Below are 20,104 nucleotides of genomic sequence, written 5' to 3'. Positions count from 1 at the left end.
AGGATTGGAACCAGCACTGGGGAGATCAGGACTAAGAGGAGAATGAGTGACAATGATCTGAAAACTCACCCCTTGGTGGTGCTGGTTTCTGATAGTGGAGAACCCTCCCTGTCAGCTACTGTGTCTATTGAAGTGGTGGTGGTTGAAAGCACTGCTGACATCCAGACTCAATTCAGACATGTGCCTATAAAGGAGGACAACTTCTCTGACTTGAACCTGTATCTGCTTATCGCCATTGTCTCAGTGTCGGTGATCTTTCTGCTGAGCCTCATCAGTTTAATAGCTGTCAAATGCCACAGGACAGACAGTTTCAGCAGGTACAGCGCCCCCATGATCACCACCCACCCTGACGGGAGCTGGTCTTACTCTAAATCTACTCAGCAGTACGACGTGTGTTTCAGCTCAGACACACTGAAGAGTGATGTAGTGGTTTTCCCTGCACCATTTCCACCTGTAGATGGTGAGCTGATCAGTATTAATGAAGGAGACACTTTTACCAGGACACAGACTTTACCCAACAAAGAGAAGGTAGGCAATAATTCGCTGCTAAAGTCTGAATACTTTTTTGGGAACAAGTTAATTAATATGCAGTAGATGTTTATTCACTGTTCAAGTGACTCATATTTGCTGTAACATTTCATAAAAACCTATTTCTACGTCAAGTTTATGAAAGTGTCTTCCAATCACGGAGACTCTGTTAGTCATTTGTTGATAAAGACCTACATACCATATAAGCATGAGGACAATTTATGAAAGCAACAATATTACAAGTCATGTTTCATCCTGTAGTTTAGAAGCTGATTGTCCCGTCTTAACTCATTCAGATTCATATTTTATTTTCCCAAGGGAGAAATTTGCCACTCCAGGATGAAACATGACCTGTGATCTTATCAACATTTGTGCCATTTTGCCACTTGCTTTTGTCTAGTTTATAAATCGTTCGTCATCTGTAAGAACAACAGCATATAGTCTAGTAAATAATGAAAAAAAATCAAGCTGTGTGTTTAATAGACAGTGTGACAAATTAAATGAAATGTTTCCAAATATATGAAAATTACCCCAATATGCTGACATCTCAGCCTGCTAACACAGTGTCTTTCTCCTCAAAACAATTTCCATGTAAATGATAAACAACATAAGGTCTTGATCTTGTAAGTCAATTTGAAACATCACCAATAATGACTAAATGTAAGTTATTTCAGTCTTCAGCTAGGAAACACAATATTAACATTTTCAGGAAAAGGTTCTGTATTTGAATTACAAGTGAGCGAATGGCGCTCTCCGTGGTACTGGACTCAGACATTGAAGAAGTAGTCTCGGTGCCGTCCCCTTTGAAACCTTTTGATAGTATCTCCTTTGAATGTACTATCATTAAATGCTTAATTATAACATCTCTAAAGAGTAATTCATTACGTTAAAAAAAAGGAAAGAAAGAAAATACATCATTTCGATTGTCCGCCTTAGGTCCAGGTCTTGAAATAATCATCTTCATCATTAGACGGTTGCCCCTGTCAATATTGCAGTAAACGGTTAAGTATTAATTCTGGCATTCATAAATGTCTGTATCTTGATTTTTTTTTCCGTCTTCGTGCGCGAACTGAGGCCTCTTATCTTGGGAAGATGTTACGAATTTAGAATAATTTTGAAATGTACCTAAATTTTGTGAGCGTGTACATATTCTGCGCCACATGATGTCGCAGGAGACCACGGATGTGAATGAGGGGTTACGTTTAAAACTCCTCCTCCGTGCCTAGAAAAAAAATAAAAGCGTCATCGGCCACTATTTTCCTCTTCAGTCAGTGGTATTGTGACGAGAATAGACGGAGCTGACATGGAATAATACGCCTGTAACTGTGGATAAATGATCAATGAGGTTCAACTCTCTTGCGGCATCGACAATAAATGCGCTACGACAAAACGGATACGTCTGGATTCATATTGTTACGCTGCTTTCTCTTTGTGACTACACTGCTTCGCAGATATCGTATTCAATTTCCGAGGAGGTGAACAAAGGCACCGTAGTGGGGAATATCGCAAAGGATTTAAACCTTAACGTACAGGAGCTGGAGGCAAGGGATCTGCGCATTGTTTCGAGTTTCAGTAAGACATACTTTGACGTGAATTTGCGGACCGGGGAGCTCTTTGTTAGCGAGAGAATAGATAGAGAGGAGCTTTGTCCTCATGTGGTAAAATGTTCCATCAAAATCCAAGCAGCTTTAAACAATCCAATGAATGTACACCGTATCGAAGTGAATATTCTTGATATAAACGATAACTCGCCTTCTTTCGTTGAACAATTACATGTATTAAATATCTCTGAATCACTGTCACCGGGAGAGCGATATCTTCTCCCAGTAGCGGTGGATGCGGACATAGGAAACAACGCAGTTAAGAGCTACAAGCTGAGTCAAAATGAGCATTTCTCTCTTGACGTGCAGAGCAGCGGAGAACATGATGTGTCTGCTGAGTTAGTGCTCAGGAAGGCTTTAGATCGAGAGAAACAGCCAATAATCAAACTTATCCTGACCGCTTTAGATGGAGGAAAACCGTCCAGATCAGGTACTTTGCAGCTAACTTTGCAGTTAATGTCATAGATGTCAATGATAACACACCCACTTTCAGTAGATCTCTTTATAAAGTACAAATCAAAGAAAATGTGGCTCCCGGAACACTTGTCATCAAGTTAAATGCAACAGATTCAGATGAAGGCATGAACAGTAAGATTCTGTATTCATTTATCAAAAGAGGAAACATTGATCCATCAAATATTTTTGATCTAAATTCAGAAACAGGTGAAATTACTGTGAAGGGTAAACTAGATTATGAAGAAACACCTGCTTATGAAGTGAGGGTCCAAGCTATGGATCAAGGTGCCTCTCCTCGTAGTGCACATGCTAAACTACTGATAGAGATAATTGATGTGAATGACAATGCTCCAGAAATATCAGTGACGTCTCTCATGACTCCTGTAAGAGAAGATGCAGAACTGGGGACGATTGTTGCTTTTATTACAGTGAGTGATAAAGATGGAGGGCCAAATGGTGTAACTAACTGTAAAGTAGTTGGCTCTGCTCCTTTTAAACTCAAGTCCAACTACAAAAATGACTATTCATTAGTAGTAGATGGAACGCTGGACAGAGAAAACACTTCTCTTTATAATGTTACCATTGCAGCTACAGACCAAGGAAGTCCTCCTCTGACTAGCATCAGGGTGATTACTGTTCATGTTTCTGATGTCAATGACAATGCACCAAGATTTATGGAGCCTGTCATTAATGTGTATGTAAAAGAAAACAGTCCAGTAGGTTCAGTTATTTATACAATTAATGCATTTGATCCTGATCTGGATGGAAATGCAAAGCTGACTTACGCATTGTTAGACAGTTCTACAAAAAATATTCCAACTTCTTCTCTTCTCAACATCAACTCTGACACTGGAGACATTATTAGCCTTCAGTCTTTTAACTTTGAAGAGTTGAAAACATTTCAGGTTAAGGTTCAGGCCACAGACTCTGGTGTTCCTCCGCTCAGCAGTAATGTGACTGTGCACATTTTTATCCTGGATGAAAATGACAACAGCCCCTCTATTCTTGCGCCTTATTCTGAGCATGGCTCTGTTAATAGTGAGAACATCCCCTATTCTGCTGAAGCCGGATACTTTGTAGCAAAAATCAGGGCTGTAGACGTAGACTCTGGATACAATGCTCTGCTTTCTTATCACCTGTCTGAGCCCAAAGGAAACAACCTGTTCAGGATCGGAACCAGCACCGGGGAGATCAGGACTAAGAGGAGAATGAGTGACAATGATCTGAAAACTCACCCCTTGGTGGTGCTGGTCTCTGATAGTGGAGAACCCTCCCTGTCAGCTACTGTGTCTATTGAAGTGGTGGTGGTTGAAAGCACCGCTGACATCCAGACTCAGTTCAGACATGTGCCTATAAAGGAGGACAACTTCTCTGACTTGAACCTGTATCTGCTCATCGCCATTGTCTCAGTGTCAGTGATCTTTCTGCTGAGCCTCATCAGTTTAATAGCTGTCAAATGCCACAGGACAGACAGTTTCAGCAGGTACAGCGCCCCCATGATCACCACCCACCCTGATGGGAGCTGGTCTTACTCTAAATCTACTCAGAGTAGACGTGTGTTTCAGCTCAGACACACTGAAGAGTGATGTAGTGGTTTTCCCTGCACCGTTTCCACTTGTAGATGGTGAGCTGATCAGTATTAACGAAGGAGACACTTTTACCAGGACTCAGACTTTACCTAACAAAGAGAAGGTAAGTAGTTTTAGTCTTTCAGTCCATTTCATGGATTTAAAAGCTAGCTAAACCTGTACTGGACATTTCCTTTCTTTAAGCTCCACACGCTTGGATTACTACTTATGACATGCGTATCTTAACAGTGGGTTTAAGCTTCCTAGTGGCCAAAACAAAGTTTGGTCATATAATAGATTTATCATGCTCAGTTGACATTTGAAGGTACAGAGATGGAAACTATCTGGGTTCATATGCATCTCATATGTAGAAGTTATAGCCTAGATTTTCATCTTGTGCAAGTATTAAAAATGGCATTGTACATGATAGAGTGATGCTTGCTTTAACATTGTTCACATATTTATTATAACACGTGGGGTCGCTACAGACCACATCATTTTCGTGGGCTCGCTGATTTCAGTCTCCTCCTTTCCGTGTGAAACATCAGCAGACTGGATGTGCTTTGTGCGAGGAACACGAGAGGCGATAAAAAGCCGTGGGCCAGAGTCGATGGGAACAAACATGTCGGTCGATCGAGTGGAGTTTTGTGGTTAAATATAATCTGTATCGCAATACAGTCCTGGGAAGGAGCGATGGGCAGCGCGAGGAATAATGAAATTTTCTGTTCGCTGATCATCCTGTTTTTATCCGAGTGGTCCGCAGCTCAGATAACCTACACCGTTTCCGAGGAGGTGGACAAAGGAACTGTGATCGGAAACCTCGCTAAGGATTTAAATGTGAACGTCCGAGACTTGCAAACGAGGAATTTAAATATCGTGTCCGGGTACAGTAAGAAGTATTTCGAGGCCAATTTTAAAACGGGGGATCTTTATGTTAATGAGAGAATAGATCGCGAACAGCTTTGTCCAAGCGCGATAAAATGCAGTCTGAACATAGAAGCCATACTTAGTAATCCTCTGGTACATCGACGTGTTGAGGTAGTGATTGCTGATTTAAATGACAATGCACCAAGTTTCGTTGAGAAGTCGTTTTCACTTAATATTTCTGAATTTTCACCTACGGGTGAGCACTTCTTACTTCCCCTTGCTCTTGATGCAGACACAGGCAGCAACTCAGTAAAGACGTACAGGCTGAGTCCAAATGAATACTTCTCCCTCGACGTGCAGAGCGGCGGAGAGCACAGTGCATCTGCAGAATTGGTGTTACTAAAAGCTTTGGATCGAGAAAACCAAGCTGTAATTAAACTAACGCTGACTGCTATAGACGGAGGTAAACCTCCGAACACCGGAACAGTGCAGATAATTATTAATGTCCAAGACATCAATGATAACACGCCCTTGTTTAGCAAAAGCCTTTACAAAGCTCGTGTAAATGAAAACGCTCCTGTTGGATCATTAGTTATTCAACTTAATGCTACCGATTTAGATGAAGGGGACAACGGGAGAGTGATCTACTCTTTTGTCAAACGTGCAAACTTTAATCCGGCCGATGTGTTTTCTATAGATTCAGAGACTGGTGAGATCGCTGTTATGGGTAATTTAGATTACGAAGCCCAGTCAGCGTATGAGATTCACGTTCAGGCAACAGACAGAGGTTCATCGCCTCGGAGAGCAAATGGAAAGCTACTGATAGAGGTTGTTGATGTGAACGACAATGCCCCAGAAATTGTGGTAACGTCACTAATGAACCCCGTTAAAGAAGATGCTGGAATGGGAAGTGTTGTTGCCTTAGTCACAGTGACCGATAGAGATGGAGGAAAAAACGGTCAGACTCACTGTAAACTTGTTGGTTCTACACCCTTTAAGCTGACATCAAATTATAAAAATTATTACTCTTTAGTTGTAGATGGACCCCTTGACAGAGAGGAATATCCTTTTTACAATGTCACAATTGTAGCTAGTGATGAAGGTAGCCCATCACTGTCCAGCATCAGTGTTATTAATGTTCAAGTTTCTGATGTCAATGACAATGCACCTCGATTCCTTGAACCCGTGATTAATATTTACGTAAAAGAAAACAGTCCAGTTGGAGCACGTATCTATGCCATAACTGCAGTCGATCCAGATATGAATGAAAACGCAAGAGTGACATACTCACTAGAAGGTGATTCAAAAAGTATCCCAATAACTTCATTTGTAAACATCAACTCAGAGACTGGAGACATTACCACTCTTCAGTCTTTTAACTTTGAGGAGTTAAAGATGTTTCAGTTCAAAGTTCAGGCTACAGATTCTGGTGTTCCTCCGCTCAGCAGCAACGTGACTGTAAATGTTTTAATCTTAGATGAAAATGACAATAACCCAACTATTCTGGCACCGTATTCTGAGCATGGCTCCGTTAACAGTGAGAACATCCCCTATTCTGCTGAAGCTGGATACTTTGTAGCCAAGATCAGGGCTGTAGATGCAGACTCTGGATACAACGCTCTGCTTTCTTATCATCTGTCTGAGCCCAAAGGAAACAACCTGTTCAGGATCGGAACTAGCACTGGGGAGATCAGGACTAAGAGGAGAATGAGTGACAATGATCTGAAAACTCACCCCTTGGTGGTGCTGGTCTCTGATAGTGGAGAACCCTCCCTGTCAGCTACTGTGTCTATTGAAGTGGTGGTGGTTGAAAGCACTGCTGACATCCAGACTCAGTTCAGACATGTGCCTATAAAAGAGGACAACTTCTCTGACTTGAACCTGTATCTGCTCATCGCCATTGTCTCAGTGTCAGTGATCTTTCTGCTGAGCCTCATCAGTTTAATAGCTGTCAAATGCCACAGGACAGACAGTTTCAGCAGGTACAGCGCCCCCATGATCACCACCCACCCTGACGGGAGCTGGTCTTACTCTAAATCTACTCAGCAGTACGACGTGTGTTTCAGCTCAGACACACTGAAGAGTGATTGTGTGGTTTTCCCTGCACCGTTTCCACCTGTAGATGGTGAACTGATCAGTATTAACGAAGGAGACACTTTTACCAGGACACAGACTTTACCTAACAAAGAAAAGGTGAGTTTTACATAAGCAAAGAGTAGATTTAGGATCTTCCTTCTGATTTTGTCATTTTATTTCTATAGGACATCTTCAACACTTGTGGTCTTTTCGTTATAGATTTTTTATATTGTATGAGCGGGCCATGAAAGCATTGTGGTAAAAAAAAAGAAAAGAAAAAAAAAACAACATAGATCATGGGAAATATATGTATTCCACTGTCTGAAATTTATTTTCCAGAGACGACTTGCATGACACCAGTTTTTTAAGGCTTAAACTCAAAACATTTATTCCAGCAGTGTCGCTGTCTATGGTGCTGAATTGGACAGTGGTACTGCCTGCAGAAGCAAAGGCTGTCTGTCTTTTAGATATCAAACGCATGAATGCAAACTGTCTATCATTGTCTTATCCAATGTATTTTGTCCTTGTAACACAGTATTAATGTACCAGAAACTACGTTTTGTCGTGAAGGAGGGAATTGTTCCTATTTAGATTTTTTAAATTAGTTTGAATTGCACACATTTCTATGCATCGTAAACAATATCAATGTCCTTATATATATTAGCAAAAAAAGAGAACAGTTGGTGTCGCCCGAGACCACAAATGTCTGAGTGGCTGCTTTTTTTTCTACAGACTCCTCCTCTCTGTCTGAGGCGTCGGTAGTCTAGTGCTTTGTCAGAAAACACACAAATGTTAACAAGACAGGAAGGGTTTCATCCGTTATTAGTCTCAAAAAGGAATATTTATTCCACTGCGTGACAGCGATGGGACGCGAAGGACATAGATTCGCCGGTTGGATACAAATAATCGCTTTGCTTTGTTTGTGTTGTGCATCTGCGGCGCAGCTCTCGTTCTCCGTTTCCGAGGAGGTCGACAAAGGAACGGTGGTGGGGAATCTCGCAAAGGATTTACAAGTTAATGTTCACGAACTGGAGAAACGGGATCTCCGGATTGTCTCGGGGAATTCTAAGAAATATTTTGACGTGGATTTAAATACTGGCGTTCTCTATGTTTGCGATAGGATTGATCGCGAAGAGCTGTGTCCGAATACGGCGAAATGTTCCCTGAATATAGAAGCAATTCTGAGCCATCCAATGCAGCTGCATCGAATAGAGGTTCAGATTACGGACATAAACGACAACGCTCCATCTTTCCGTGAGAAGGAGAAGACTTTAAATATTTCGGAATCGTCTTCTGCTGGTGAGAGATATCTACTCCCGGTAGCAAAAGACGCAGACACGGGCAGTAACTCGGTAAAAAGCTACAAGCTGAGTCCCAATGAGTATTTCTCACTCGATGTACAGAGCGGCGGACAACACATTGAGTCTGCGGAATTAGTACTGCAGAAATCTTTGGATAGGGAGAAAAAGTCTATAATCAACCTTGTTTTAATTGCTCTGGACGGAGGAAAACCGGCCCGATCAGGGACATTAAAAATAACTGTACATGTTATGGATGTGAATGACAATACTCCCATATTTGGTGAACCTTTGTATAAGGCTCAAGTCACTGAAAACGCCCCATTTCAGACTTCCATACTGACTGTAAGTGCTACAGATTTGGATGAGGGAATTAACAGTGAAATAGTTTATTCTTTTATTGAAAGAGGTGATTTCAATCCTAATGCTTTGTTCTCACTGAACCCAGAAACAGGGGAAATCACTGTGGAGGGAAACGTAGACTATGAAGAGAATACAGCATATGACATTCGTATACAGGCAAGAGACAAAGGCACACCTTCAAGAAGTGCTCATGGTAAATTATTAGTGGAAGTAATTGATGTTAATGATAACACACCTGAAATCATTATCACCTCTCTGATGAGCCCAGTTAAAGAGGATGCTGAGATCGGCACAGTTGTAGCTTTGGTGACTGTGACAGACAAAGATGGGGGAAATAATGGTCTCACCAGTGCAACAATTCTTGGGGTGCTGCCTTTTAAACTCAAGCTGAATTACAAAAACTATTATTCATTGACAGTTGATGGGCCTCTTGACAGAGAGACTGTTTCTCAATATAATGTTACCATCATAGCCACAGATGGAGGTAGTCCATCTCTTTCCAGTACAAGTCTTATACCCGTGCATATTTCTGATGTGAATGACAATGCCCCACTATTCTCTGAGCCCGTGATTAACATATACGTGAAAGAGAATAGTGCAGTAGGAGGTACTATCTTCACGGTAACTGCAGCTGATCCTGATACAAAAGAAAATGCTAAGGTAACATATTCACTCTTAGATGGCTTTCCAAAAGATATTCCAATACCTTCTGTCGTAAACATCAACTCAGAGACCGGAGACATTATCAGTCTTCAGTCTTTTAACTTTGAGGAGTTAAAGATGTTTCAGTTTAAAGTTCAGGCCACAGATTCTGGTGTTCCTCCGCTCAGCAGCAATGTGACTGTAAATGTTTTAATCCTGGATGAAAATGATAATAATCCAACTATTCTTGCGCCCTATTCTGAGCACGGCTCCATTAACAGTGAGAACATCCCCTATTCTGCTGAAGCTGGATACTTTGTAGCTAAGATCAGGGCTGTAGACGCAGACTCTGGATACAACGCTCTGCTTTCTTATCACCTGTCTGAGCCCAAAGGAAACAACCTGTTCAGGATCGGAACTAGCACTGGGGAGATCAGGACTAAGAGGAGAATGAGTGACAATGATCTGAAAACTCACCCCTTGGTGGTGCTGGTTTCTGATAGTGGAGAACCCTCCCTGTCAGCTACTGTGTCTATTGAAGTGGTGGTGGTTGAAAGCACTGCTGACATCCAGACTCAGTTCAGACATGTGCCTATAAAGGAGGACAACTTCTCTGACTTGAACCTGTATCTGCTCATCGCCATTGTCTCAGTGTCAGTGATCTTTCTGCTGAGCCTCATCAGTTTAATAGCTGTAAAATGCCACAGGACAGACAGTTTCAGCAGGTACAGCGCCCCCATGATCACCACCCACCCTGACGGGAGCTGGTCTTACTCTAAATCTACTCAGCAGTACGACGTGTGTTTCAGCTCAGACACACTGAAGAGTGATGTAGTGGTTTTCCCTGCACCGTTTCCACCCGTAGATGGTGAGCTGATCAGTATTAACGAAGGAGACACTTTTACCAGGACTCAGACTTTACCTAACAAAGAAAAGGTGAGGGTGAGTGTACAAACAACAGAGAGCTTTCATTGTTTTGTGTTTTGTGTGTTATGTTATTGTGAAACTTTTAGCAATACCCTAAAGCAACGGGCTATTAAAACAGAAGAAACGCTAATTAAAACTATACTATCCGGTCCTTGTCGTAGTTTTATGGGTGTAAGATCACTCATCATTATTGCCATTATTGTGGTGGTAGTACAATTATAGGAGTGTATGGTCAAATACTATTCTTCTAGGTATTTTAAGGCTCTCCACTCTTCTTAGAATTTTTCAGTTGTTAGTTCGTGGAAGTTCAGAATAAAATTGAATTACCAACATTGAATTATTGATTATTTAAAGACTATCTGTGTGTAACCTGTGTCTTCAACATTACCACAAGATGTCGCTAACACCTCACGGAGTCAAAAGATAGCTTCTTTTTTTTTTCATTACAAAGCGTCGCTCCTCCTTTTAAAGACGGTGTGTTATTCTTTGTCGTAGCAGTAAAGAATATCCTCGCTGCAGTGAGTGGTTTTGTTCTACATACAGAGCAATGTTACCGGAGTGATATTTTTCGCATACACTTGTTAAGGAAATCGTGGACAGAATGCAACAAGGGAATACTTTTCGGCACTGGATTTATTATTTGTTCCTTGTATTTCACATATGGAGTGTTGCGGCAGCACAGATCGTGTATTCCGTTACGGAGGAATCGGGCCCGGGCACCACTGTGGGAAATCTAGCGAAGGATTTACATCTAGATGTGCATGAACTGGAAAACAGAGGTTTCCAGATTTCGGGACCTAATACGAGGTATTTCGAAGTAAATGTTAAAACTGGTATCCTTCTGGTGAAAGACAGAATAGACAGAGAAGAGCTCTGTTCTCGAAACGTGAAGTGTTCTCTCGAAGTGGAAGCCATTGTGAACGCTCCGCTGAATCTCTATCGTTTTGAGGTTAAAATTCTGGACATAAACGACAACACGCCCTATTTTCGGATACCGGAGATTGTTCTCAATGTGTCCGAATCTGCTTTTCCTGGCGAGAAATTTGCTCTACCAAATGCTTTTGATGCAGATGTCGGAAGTTACTCAGTTAGGAGCTACAAGCTCAGCCAAAATGAACATTTCACCCTGGATGTGCAGAATGCTGGAGAGCCGACCATGTTCGCTGAAATGGCACTTCATAAAACCTTAGATCGCGAGACGCAGCCAGTTATTAAAGTAACATTAATAGCTACAGACGGAGGAAAACCACCCAAATCGGGCACTTTACAAATCACAGTTCATGTGCAAGATGTTAATGATAATATTCCTGTATTTGACAAGTCCTTGTACAAAGCCACTGTGCTCGAAAACACACCACGCGGTGCAGCTGTAATTTCTGTACATGCTCGAGATTTAGATGAGGGTCTTAATGGAGAAATACAGTATTCTTTTATTAACCAAGACAACGATAACGATGTCGATAAATTTGCCATCAATCCTATGACTGGGGAGATTACAGTAAATGGTGAACTGGACCACGAAAAAAACAATGCAGTTGAAATCCGCGTTCAGGCGAAAGACAAAGGGCCAAATCCAAGAGCATCTAATTGTAAAGTACTCGTTGAAATTAAAGATATTAATGACAACCCGCCCGAAATTTCAGTGACATCTTTAGTCAACGTGGTGAAAGAAGACGCGACACCAGACACAATGGTTGGACTGATAACAGTGAGAGATTACGACGCAGATAAGAATGGCGTTGTTCAGGTTAGAATAGCTGAATCTGTGCCATTCAAGCTCAAGAATACGTATAAGAATCATTATTCTTTAGTCGTAGACGGAACTCTAGACAGAGAACGAAATCCACAATATAATGTAACAATAACAGCGACAGACGAAGGACTTCCGCCCCTTTCCAGTACCCGCGTCATTACAGTCGACGTTTCTGATGTCAATGACAACGCACCTCGTTTTAAAGAACCTGTGATTAACATTTTTGTCAGAGAGAACAGTCCCGTAGGCGCTGTTATCTACAAGATGACTGCAGATGATCCCGATGTAGACCAAAATGCCAAAGTCACATTTTCTGTCATTAATAACAATGACAAAAATAACGCCATCGGGTCAGTTATTAATGTTAACTCAGAGACTGGAGACATTATCAGTCTGCAGTCTTTTAACTTTGAGGAGGTAAAGACATTTCAGTTTAAAGTTCAGGCCACAGACTCTGGTGTTCCTCCACTCAGCAGCAACGTGACTGTGAACGTATTTGTCCTGGATGAAAATGACAACAGTCCTTCGATCCTTTACCCATATTCTGACAGTGAGAGCATCCCCTATTCTGCTGAAGCTGGATACTTCGTAACTAAGATCAGGGCTGTAGACGTAGACTCTGGATACAACGCTCTGCTTTCTTATCACCTGTCTGAACCCAAAGGAAACAACCTGTTCAGGATTGGAACTAGCACCGGGGAGATCAGGACTAAGAGGAGAATGAGTGACAATGATCTGAAAACTCACCCCTTGGTGGTGCTGGTCTCTGATAGTGGAGAACCCTCCCTGTCAGCTACTGTGTCTATTGAAGTGGTGGTGGTTGAAAGCACAGCTGACATCCAGACTCAGTTCAGACATGTGCCTATAAAGGAGGACAACTTCTCTGACTTGAACCTGTATCTGCTCATTGCCATTGTCTCGGTGTCAGTGATCTTTCTGCTGAGCCTCATCAGTTTAATAGCTGTCAAATGCCACAGGACAGACAGTTTCAGCAGGTACAGCGCCCCCATGATCACCACCCACCCTGACGGGAGCTGGTCTTACTCTAAATCTACTCAGCAGTACGACGTGTGTTTCAGCTCAGACACACTGAAGAGTGATGTAGTGGTTTTCCCTGCACCATTTCCACCTGTAGATGGTGAGCTGATCAGTATTAACGAAGGAGACACTTTTACCAGGACTCAGACTTTACCTAACAAAGAAAAGGTAAGACATAGTGAGAGTCATTGAAATACTAAGTTTTTTAACTACTGTATGCACCATCTCTACCCTTGCTCCCTCCTCTCTGCCTGGGTCTGGTATATGCTCTGTCCATGGTACTGAAATCACAAAGGCCAGTGAAGCCTCTTTGTCACAATAGTTATTTCATCAGCTCATCGGACCAAACCACAAAATACAGAATATAGATAGATATAGATAGATTGTCTCCCTGTGAGGGACCAACTGGACTGTGGTCACTGCTGTCAATACTATATATATAGTTATATGACAATAATATTATACATTTATTAATTATATTTTATATATGTATCTGTGCTTCCACTGGACACCGAATTTCCCACGGGGAAACTGCCTCGACAATAGACAGAGTGCCACCATTTGTTGTTCATGTGAGCAGGAAGCCGTCCATTTTTTTATAGACGCTATTTATTCCAGTCCGCTACAGCATCTGACATAGCATAACCTTCATTTAACTCTCTTCCGCCTCCGTGTCAGCTCGGATAAACCGTCTTTACAGTAATGTTTGCAAGGGAAAAGCTCAGTGTGTTGTAATAATTCCCCGCCTAGTCATGACTGAATCGCATATTTCTCACCATAAATTGACTGATTTAGTTCAAAACAACAGCAAAATCCCAGCGGTTCTCCATTCTGCTAGTCGGTTTGTATCGTCGCCTAAGTTTGCAAGCTAACAGGAACTCGTCAAAAACGAATCGGTGACACATCTGAAGTTTGGCTAACAAACATGTGTAGCTTCCTCCGTGTCAAGATGGACTCACAGTAATTACTCTCGAAATCGATTTAAAAGTGCATTTACACATAAAGAAATAACATGGCACAAAATCGCTGCTCCGAGTAACTTATTTTAAGCCAGTTTACTTAAGGGCCATTCATTTACTAAAAGTAACATGCTGAAAACACGTAGGCTACTTGCCGGAGAAGTTGAATGTGATCCTCTCGGGAGATGTAGGTGAAGATCGTTTGGATATGTGTAAAGAATAAAAAGTGGTCTCGGTTATCTCGTACACTCCATAATGTCAACAAGCCAAGAGAAAAATATCCCGCCATCTTTCGCCAGCTTATTCTTCGCTCTTCAATTGCCGGCACCATTGCGCTCAGTGCTGCCAGTGGTGGCAGTGGGTTGAATTGCATCTATTTTCGTCTAAAGTTACACTTCGCTAGAAAATGCTTGGTCTTTACATGGCATGCGCTGGATTTAATCTTTACTTCCGCATTACATCCGAGTAAGTCCTGCAGTTTTAATATTTCTCACTCTTAATATCCCTCTCTTGCCCATTTAAATTATTAACATCTGGCTAATGTGACGTTGGTCTGACTGCTAATGTGAACAAGCTCAACAGGGATAAAGTCCAACTATTTTTAGCAATGGCATGTGGTGATCCAGATTCTTTACTTGTTAGATTAGAAACTGCAGTCTGAAGTTGATATTATTTACACAGAGGATCACCTAATTTTAAAGCAAAGGCCTTGTGGAAGTATTGATAGTGTCTAGAATGGGATGTTTCTTCCACTTGCTTTGGTTTGCACACATTTTCTGGTTGCTCTAGTCAGATGCTATCTATGTTTTTATTTGGTTTCCAACAGAAGATGGTAAGCTGCAAGTGCAATGTCTTACAAACTAGCTTTTGATTGTGTTTTGTTGAGATTTTAGTGTGAAAGGCCTGCACAAAGGTTCACGTGTTTTGGCCAGTCACTTCTAAAATCATGTTGATGATCAGCTGCTTAGTCTTGTCTGTTCACCAAACTCAGTGTACTGTATATACAGTGAACAGTTTGACCTGTCATTACTGGAAAAATGGAGCTGTTGCTACTAATAATAACAATTGTTATGTTTAAGTAGGCTGTGACAATGAGAAATTACCCATAAAAGTAACATTAATCCAAAGCATAGAGAAGGAATTAGACAAGCATTAATTTTATTCATGCTTTTATAATGAGAATGAAAGTGTCTTCCGTGAAAAGACCTACAGTATAAGAATTTAAAGGTGTATTTTGCCCTACCTGGTGAGGTACAGCAGAAATTCCATTATAATCTTTAAGGTTTGGATGTCTTGTGTTGAGCTCTCTTTATTTGTTGTCATGCAATCGAGTTGCACATAATCCTTGCTGGTATTCACCATCACAGTATTTAATTCTTTCCTGTGCTCATAATGTCACTGCATTCATCATGAAACAATTGCTTGTTTCTTAATACCTTTTGTTTTGTTATATTTTTAATATTTCTATGCTTTCAGCTTAGCGTCTTGTATAATATAGCAGTCGGAGATTGCTCTTGCACCTAAGTGTATTGCGAAACAGGACTAGCTTTTGTAGGGTACTGTGACTGCGTAGTTGCAATAACAGATTATAGTCTGGTCTTTATTTCCATGATGTTGGTGATTATACATAGCTGTTTCTGAACTTAGACTATTGATCCTCTGTCTAAAATTCATCTGTTAAACATATAGGCAACATGCATGTTTTATTACATGCTTGCATTTACTATACATTTTGTATTTGTGTTTTTAAAGATGCCAGTAAATTTTTTTTTTTTTTACATTTTTTTTGTCAATATCCCAAGACATGCAGGCTGCGTAATATTCATTTCATTCCTGTTCCTTTTCCTCTTCCTTCATGCTGCCAGATCTCTTCCCCTCCCCCCATCCTTGCCTGAGATGGGGAGCAGCTGAGAGAACTAACAGGGAATTAGCGTCCATCTCTGAATACACGCGTGTCATCCACCTCCGAGCACTGTAAACACGATGTAATATATTTTCATTAGCATACCTGGTGTGAGTGCCTCGATTCGTTCATGTTAGGAAGGCCACTGCACAGATGTGCCTCATGTATTCTGTTTTCATTGAATTTGGTTTAATTTGGCGCTCTATTAAGAAGCTATTCATGTGGCATATTTATATATTCACTTCTAGTATTGCTCCTAGCTGGTGAAATCTGTTCAATTAAACTAGGTGAAGCTTAGTAGGTTGTACACTGTGCGGCTCTAGGATGCTTTGAGTCACACAGACAGTATGACCTCATTTCAGGGAGTGGTTCAGCACAAACAAGCATGGCTGCATCTGTCAAACTCTCGCGCGTTTGGTCGGTTCAAGTCTGAAGAAGACTGAACCAGAGCTTGCTAACAGGCTTGGGATACTGCATTCGACTAGTAGCCTATGGGCTGTGCACGGTTTATAAGTGGGCCAGCTTGTGATTTAAATATGGCAGCGCATGCGCCCTCTGAGTGGACCTGCGTTTGCTGGCTGCTTTTTTTGTCCCATTCGGTCTGAGCACAAGCTCTTCCTTTCCACCTAAAACAATGCCCGGAGCTGTCCCTCTGCGTAAAAGCGGTTCAGTATGTGTTCTGTGTGCTGCAGCTCTCTGTGGATGTGTGTGAGTGAAGGAGAAGAAGGGAGGGGGGAGGGGCAGGTAATTTTCCGCTACCGGCTGATGCTGCAGCAGAGGCAGCAGGGAGCTTCCAATCCGTACCGATCGAGGTAGCAACTCCGGTTGGTTCAGCTCCCTCCTGCTCTGCTCTGCGGCTGGGCGGGGCTGACCAGACAACAACTCGTGTCAATCACAGATTAGCGGGTTGGGCGGGGCAAAAATGGCCACGGTGGATGAGGAAGGCTTTTGCCCACGCAACCATCAAGCATCAGAGCGATCTTCTTGTGTTTGTGTCGGTGCGTTATAGAACATATATTTTTAGGATATATATTCCATGCCGTGGGTGTTGTATAGAGAATTATTATTATTATTATTATTATTATTATTATCAATAATAATAGTACTAATCCATACACAATTACATCCAAACCGCGTTGCAGTATGCACCACATGACAACCCAGGGTTTACCTGATAAAAGCATCTGTCTCCTCTGGTGTTGTAAGATGTGTTAAATAATTTATTCTACAGTACATTATCTTTACTGAAGCCCACAGTTAAGTGCTTTGCAGTTCATAGATTGCAGTCCCACCGCAGAGGCTTTCCTTTTCGTGGAGTACATAGATGGGTTTAACAGCTGTACCAAAGGCATGACGCATGTCCTCGCCTCTGTTGGAATGCAAGGTGACAGAGCGACATAAGATTTGATGAATATTTATCTTCATCCATCTTTGCCTGCCTCTCAAATTGTGCACTTCCTGTTTTTCTCCTTCACAAGGGTGTGTCCTTTGTGTGTGAGAGTGAGGTTAGTCCTGCTATCTGTGGTTTCCATGGAGACCGTGCTGAGCTGTAATGAAATGATGAACTAGTCTGTTTCCAGGGAGCTGCCAGTATGTACCCGCCCCCACCCAGGCATCCATCCCAGCATGTGTTGTAGACGCAAGCAGGCAGGAAACAGAGATGGAGACTGAGCGAGAGAGAGACAAGGAGAAGGATGTGCATCACATCACCCTCAGCAGAAATGCCTTGTCAAGGGTAAAAGAAAGTGAGCAAAGCACATGAGAGAAAAGTGTTTGAGATTAGAGAATTGGTTCCAAAAGGAGAAGAGGGTGTTAGACTGTATTTGTTGAAGTGCCAAATACAGCAGCACAGACTCAAGTCTTGAGCATGAGATTGTGAGAAACTGAGTTTGAGGGGATTAGATGGCCAAAAAAACACATTAAATACATGCCCTGTAGCTGAGTGAGAACATCACAGGCTTTTAGAATTGGTCACAGATAAAAGGAAGAATTTATCGTCACCCCCTCTCTGCTGCCCCACTTCTACCAACCCGTCCTCCATCCGTACTCCCTCTTAGTGGCATTTGGATGTTATTTGCAGCCTTTAGATTAGCTTTGTCATGCTCAGAAGGACGGGTTCCGTCCTCTCCCATCAGGCAAAGATACAAAGCCACAGCATCCTGAGAGGGAAGTATCCAAAGCCTGCCTGCATTTCCTGATAGCTTTGTTCAGTTCCACAACAAAAATCTGTTCGAATTATGCACCGGCTGTATCAGGACAACCAAGGAACTTTTTAACCCTTGTAGGGCCCCAGAGGGAGGGATTTGTGGCGCTTTTGGTTCTCGCATACCCTTTCATGTTTGAAAGAAAGGTACACAAGGGATCAAAGCAAGTATACCCATAGAATGTCTCCTCCACCCACATAATGTGTCCACCTGAGTTATAGGACTGTGGTTACAAGGGACCTTTGTCTGATTTTAAAATGAGAAAATGAATGTGCTGTGAAAAATGCATGATTAGAAGACAATATGAGAACATAATTCTGTTATGCAATAAACCACAACATAACTTACCAGTTGAGCTTTGCTAACACAACTTCCTTTGTGTTTCAGTTATGTACTTCACAAACATATTTTTCATTCATATTTGTCATTTTATTTCAGAATTATGAAATGAAGTGTTACCTAAGTTGTGACAGACAGTTGTTTATTTTCTTAGAGAGAGTTTGAGAGACATTTTTCATCGAAACTTTCTGTGCATCTAGTAAATATATGGTGAATTTATGGCCTTTCATTGTAGGCTGTTCCAGGCACTTGTCTTCTGCCATACACATGATCATAGTGTTCATTCTAGTCTCACCTCTGGAGGGTGCCTTGCCTTTGTGATTTGCTTTAGCCACTGCTGTCGCCATACTGGAAACGATAAAGAAAATGACTGCCACTGCAGTCTGTGCCCTCCCTCACTTTCTCTCCCCCTTGAACACACTCCGTCATAGAGGGGATTATGCTTTAGTGCTTTGGCTTAATGAGAAAGCCTGTGTGGATGGGCAGTGGGGTGATGATCACGTGCCCAGCCCTTGTACTACCGAATCATTCCAACAGAGGGACCAATTTCACTGTCTCTCTCACCTCTGTTCCCTCTAGACTGTCTCTCCTATTCATTCTATTACAGTGCTTTCAGTGTTTACTTTTTACATAATTCCTAATATGCAGTGATGGCAAAATCTATTCTGAAAATTCTGTGTGCTATTATGTAGTAACATGAATCCAGTCTGCATTAAATGACTTGTTAATATATGTCATTGGTTACCGGAGTATATTAATCTTTTCCAGAATAATTGTTGTGAGGATTTTGATTTTATGTTTTGAGATCCCACACCCACCAAACGTAGCCTTAATGCGCAACCCACTCTCTTGTCAAAATGTGAAATAGGTACGTTTGTCCACAGTGCGAAACACGTCATTTTCACAATTAGGGCCTGAAATTGTAAAATGTTTTATAATCCTATTCTCTTCCAATGTGATAGGCTAATGTTTTACAGCATTCTATTTCTGCCATATTGTCCAAATGACCATATTTGAGTGCTTTTTTTAGGTGCAGGACTACAGATATTTCACTTCTCTGTGAACCAGCCAAAAGAAATATTAGGATGTTATTTGTGTATTGTGTCATTCAGAGTTTGCTAAAGTAAAGCCTAATTACACAGGATTTTCACTCGAATACTCAAAATACACAAACCTCTCTATTGTGGGATAGCAGAGTTCAGATTATTTTCTCTGCAAATCAAAGCACGGCACCTAATGAACATTAACTATGCAGTGCATAACATCCAAGAGCCTGCATGCCTTCTATTCCCCGCAGTCAGTGCGTGTGTTCATCACAGTACTTGGTGGCATTTAAAAATGAGACAGAACAACAAGAAAATATGCTCTGACATTCATTCAGACGGTGATTTTGTCCTTATCATTTATGCTTTTTGGTAGTTGGGTATTAAATGGTCTGTGTGTGAGCATGCATGCTCACAGCCACAAATGCCCTTAAAGTTTGCATGACTGTGTCTGTTCCAATGTGTTGACAGAGTGATGTAAGGAGTTATGCCCCATGACAGCCCAGCCACGGCCCATTTTTCTTTAGATCTCATTTATC

At 41.6% G+C, this 20,104-nt stretch overlaps 3 protein-coding genes across 5 annotated transcripts in view; all 3 read left to right on the top strand.

Moving 5' to 3' along the window:
- The first annotated feature begins 534 nt into the window (after positions 1-534).
- zgc:123181 (uncharacterized protein LOC735300 homolog) lies at positions 535-2,594 on the top strand. Its single transcript, XM_047585873.1, has one exon. It carries the CDS (start codon positions 1,869-1,871, stop codon positions 2,592-2,594), a length of 726 nt encoding a protein of 241 aa, XP_047441829.1. The 5' UTR covers positions 535-1,868.
- A 116-nt stretch (positions 2,595-2,710) lies between these two features.
- Positions 2,711-4,411, top strand: LOC125008554 (protocadherin alpha-1-like). The gene is made up of 3 exons (XM_047585839.1): positions 2,711-4,133; positions 4,207-4,277; positions 4,403-4,411. The coding sequence occupies exons 1-3, from the start codon at positions 2,711-2,713 to the stop codon at positions 4,409-4,411; spliced, it is 1,503 nt and encodes a 500-aa protein (XP_047441795.1).
- LOC125008571 (protocadherin alpha-C2-like) overlaps positions 4,350-20,104 on the top strand; it is a 36,810-nt gene continuing 21,055 nt past the window's right edge. Inside the window, exon 1 of one of the 3 annotated variants that reach the window (XM_047585861.1) lies at positions 4,350-7,213. In XM_047585861.1, the coding sequence (XP_047441817.1) occupies positions 4,847-7,213 (2,367 nt within the window). In that variant the 5' untranslated portion in view covers positions 4,350-4,846. The other 2 variants (XM_047585860.1, XM_047585862.1) reach the window with 2 other exon arrangements.

Source organism: Mugil cephalus, chromosome 5 (assembly GCF_022458985.1).
Source record: "Mugil cephalus isolate CIBA_MC_2020 chromosome 5, CIBA_Mcephalus_1.1, whole genome shotgun sequence".
Taxonomy (NCBI): domain Eukaryota; kingdom Metazoa; phylum Chordata; class Actinopteri; order Mugiliformes; family Mugilidae; genus Mugil; species Mugil cephalus.
The sequence above is the reverse complement of the archived record's forward strand: the minus strand, read 5'-3'. Positions and strand labels throughout refer to the sequence as shown.

Excerpts from the sequence above, each read along its gene's own strand:
- zgc:123181 (XM_047585873.1), top strand. The coding sequence starts at position 1,869 with ATGAGGTTCAACTCTCTTGCGGCATCGACAATAAATGCGCTACGACAA.
- LOC125008554 (XM_047585839.1), top strand. The coding sequence starts at position 2,711 with ATGAACAGTAAGATTCTGTATTCATTTATCAAAAGAGGAAACATTGAT. Across the intron at positions 4,134-4,206 it reads TTACTCTAAATCTACTCAGA|ATGGTGAGCTGATCAGTATT; the intron begins GTAGACGTGTGT and ends TTCCACTTGTAG.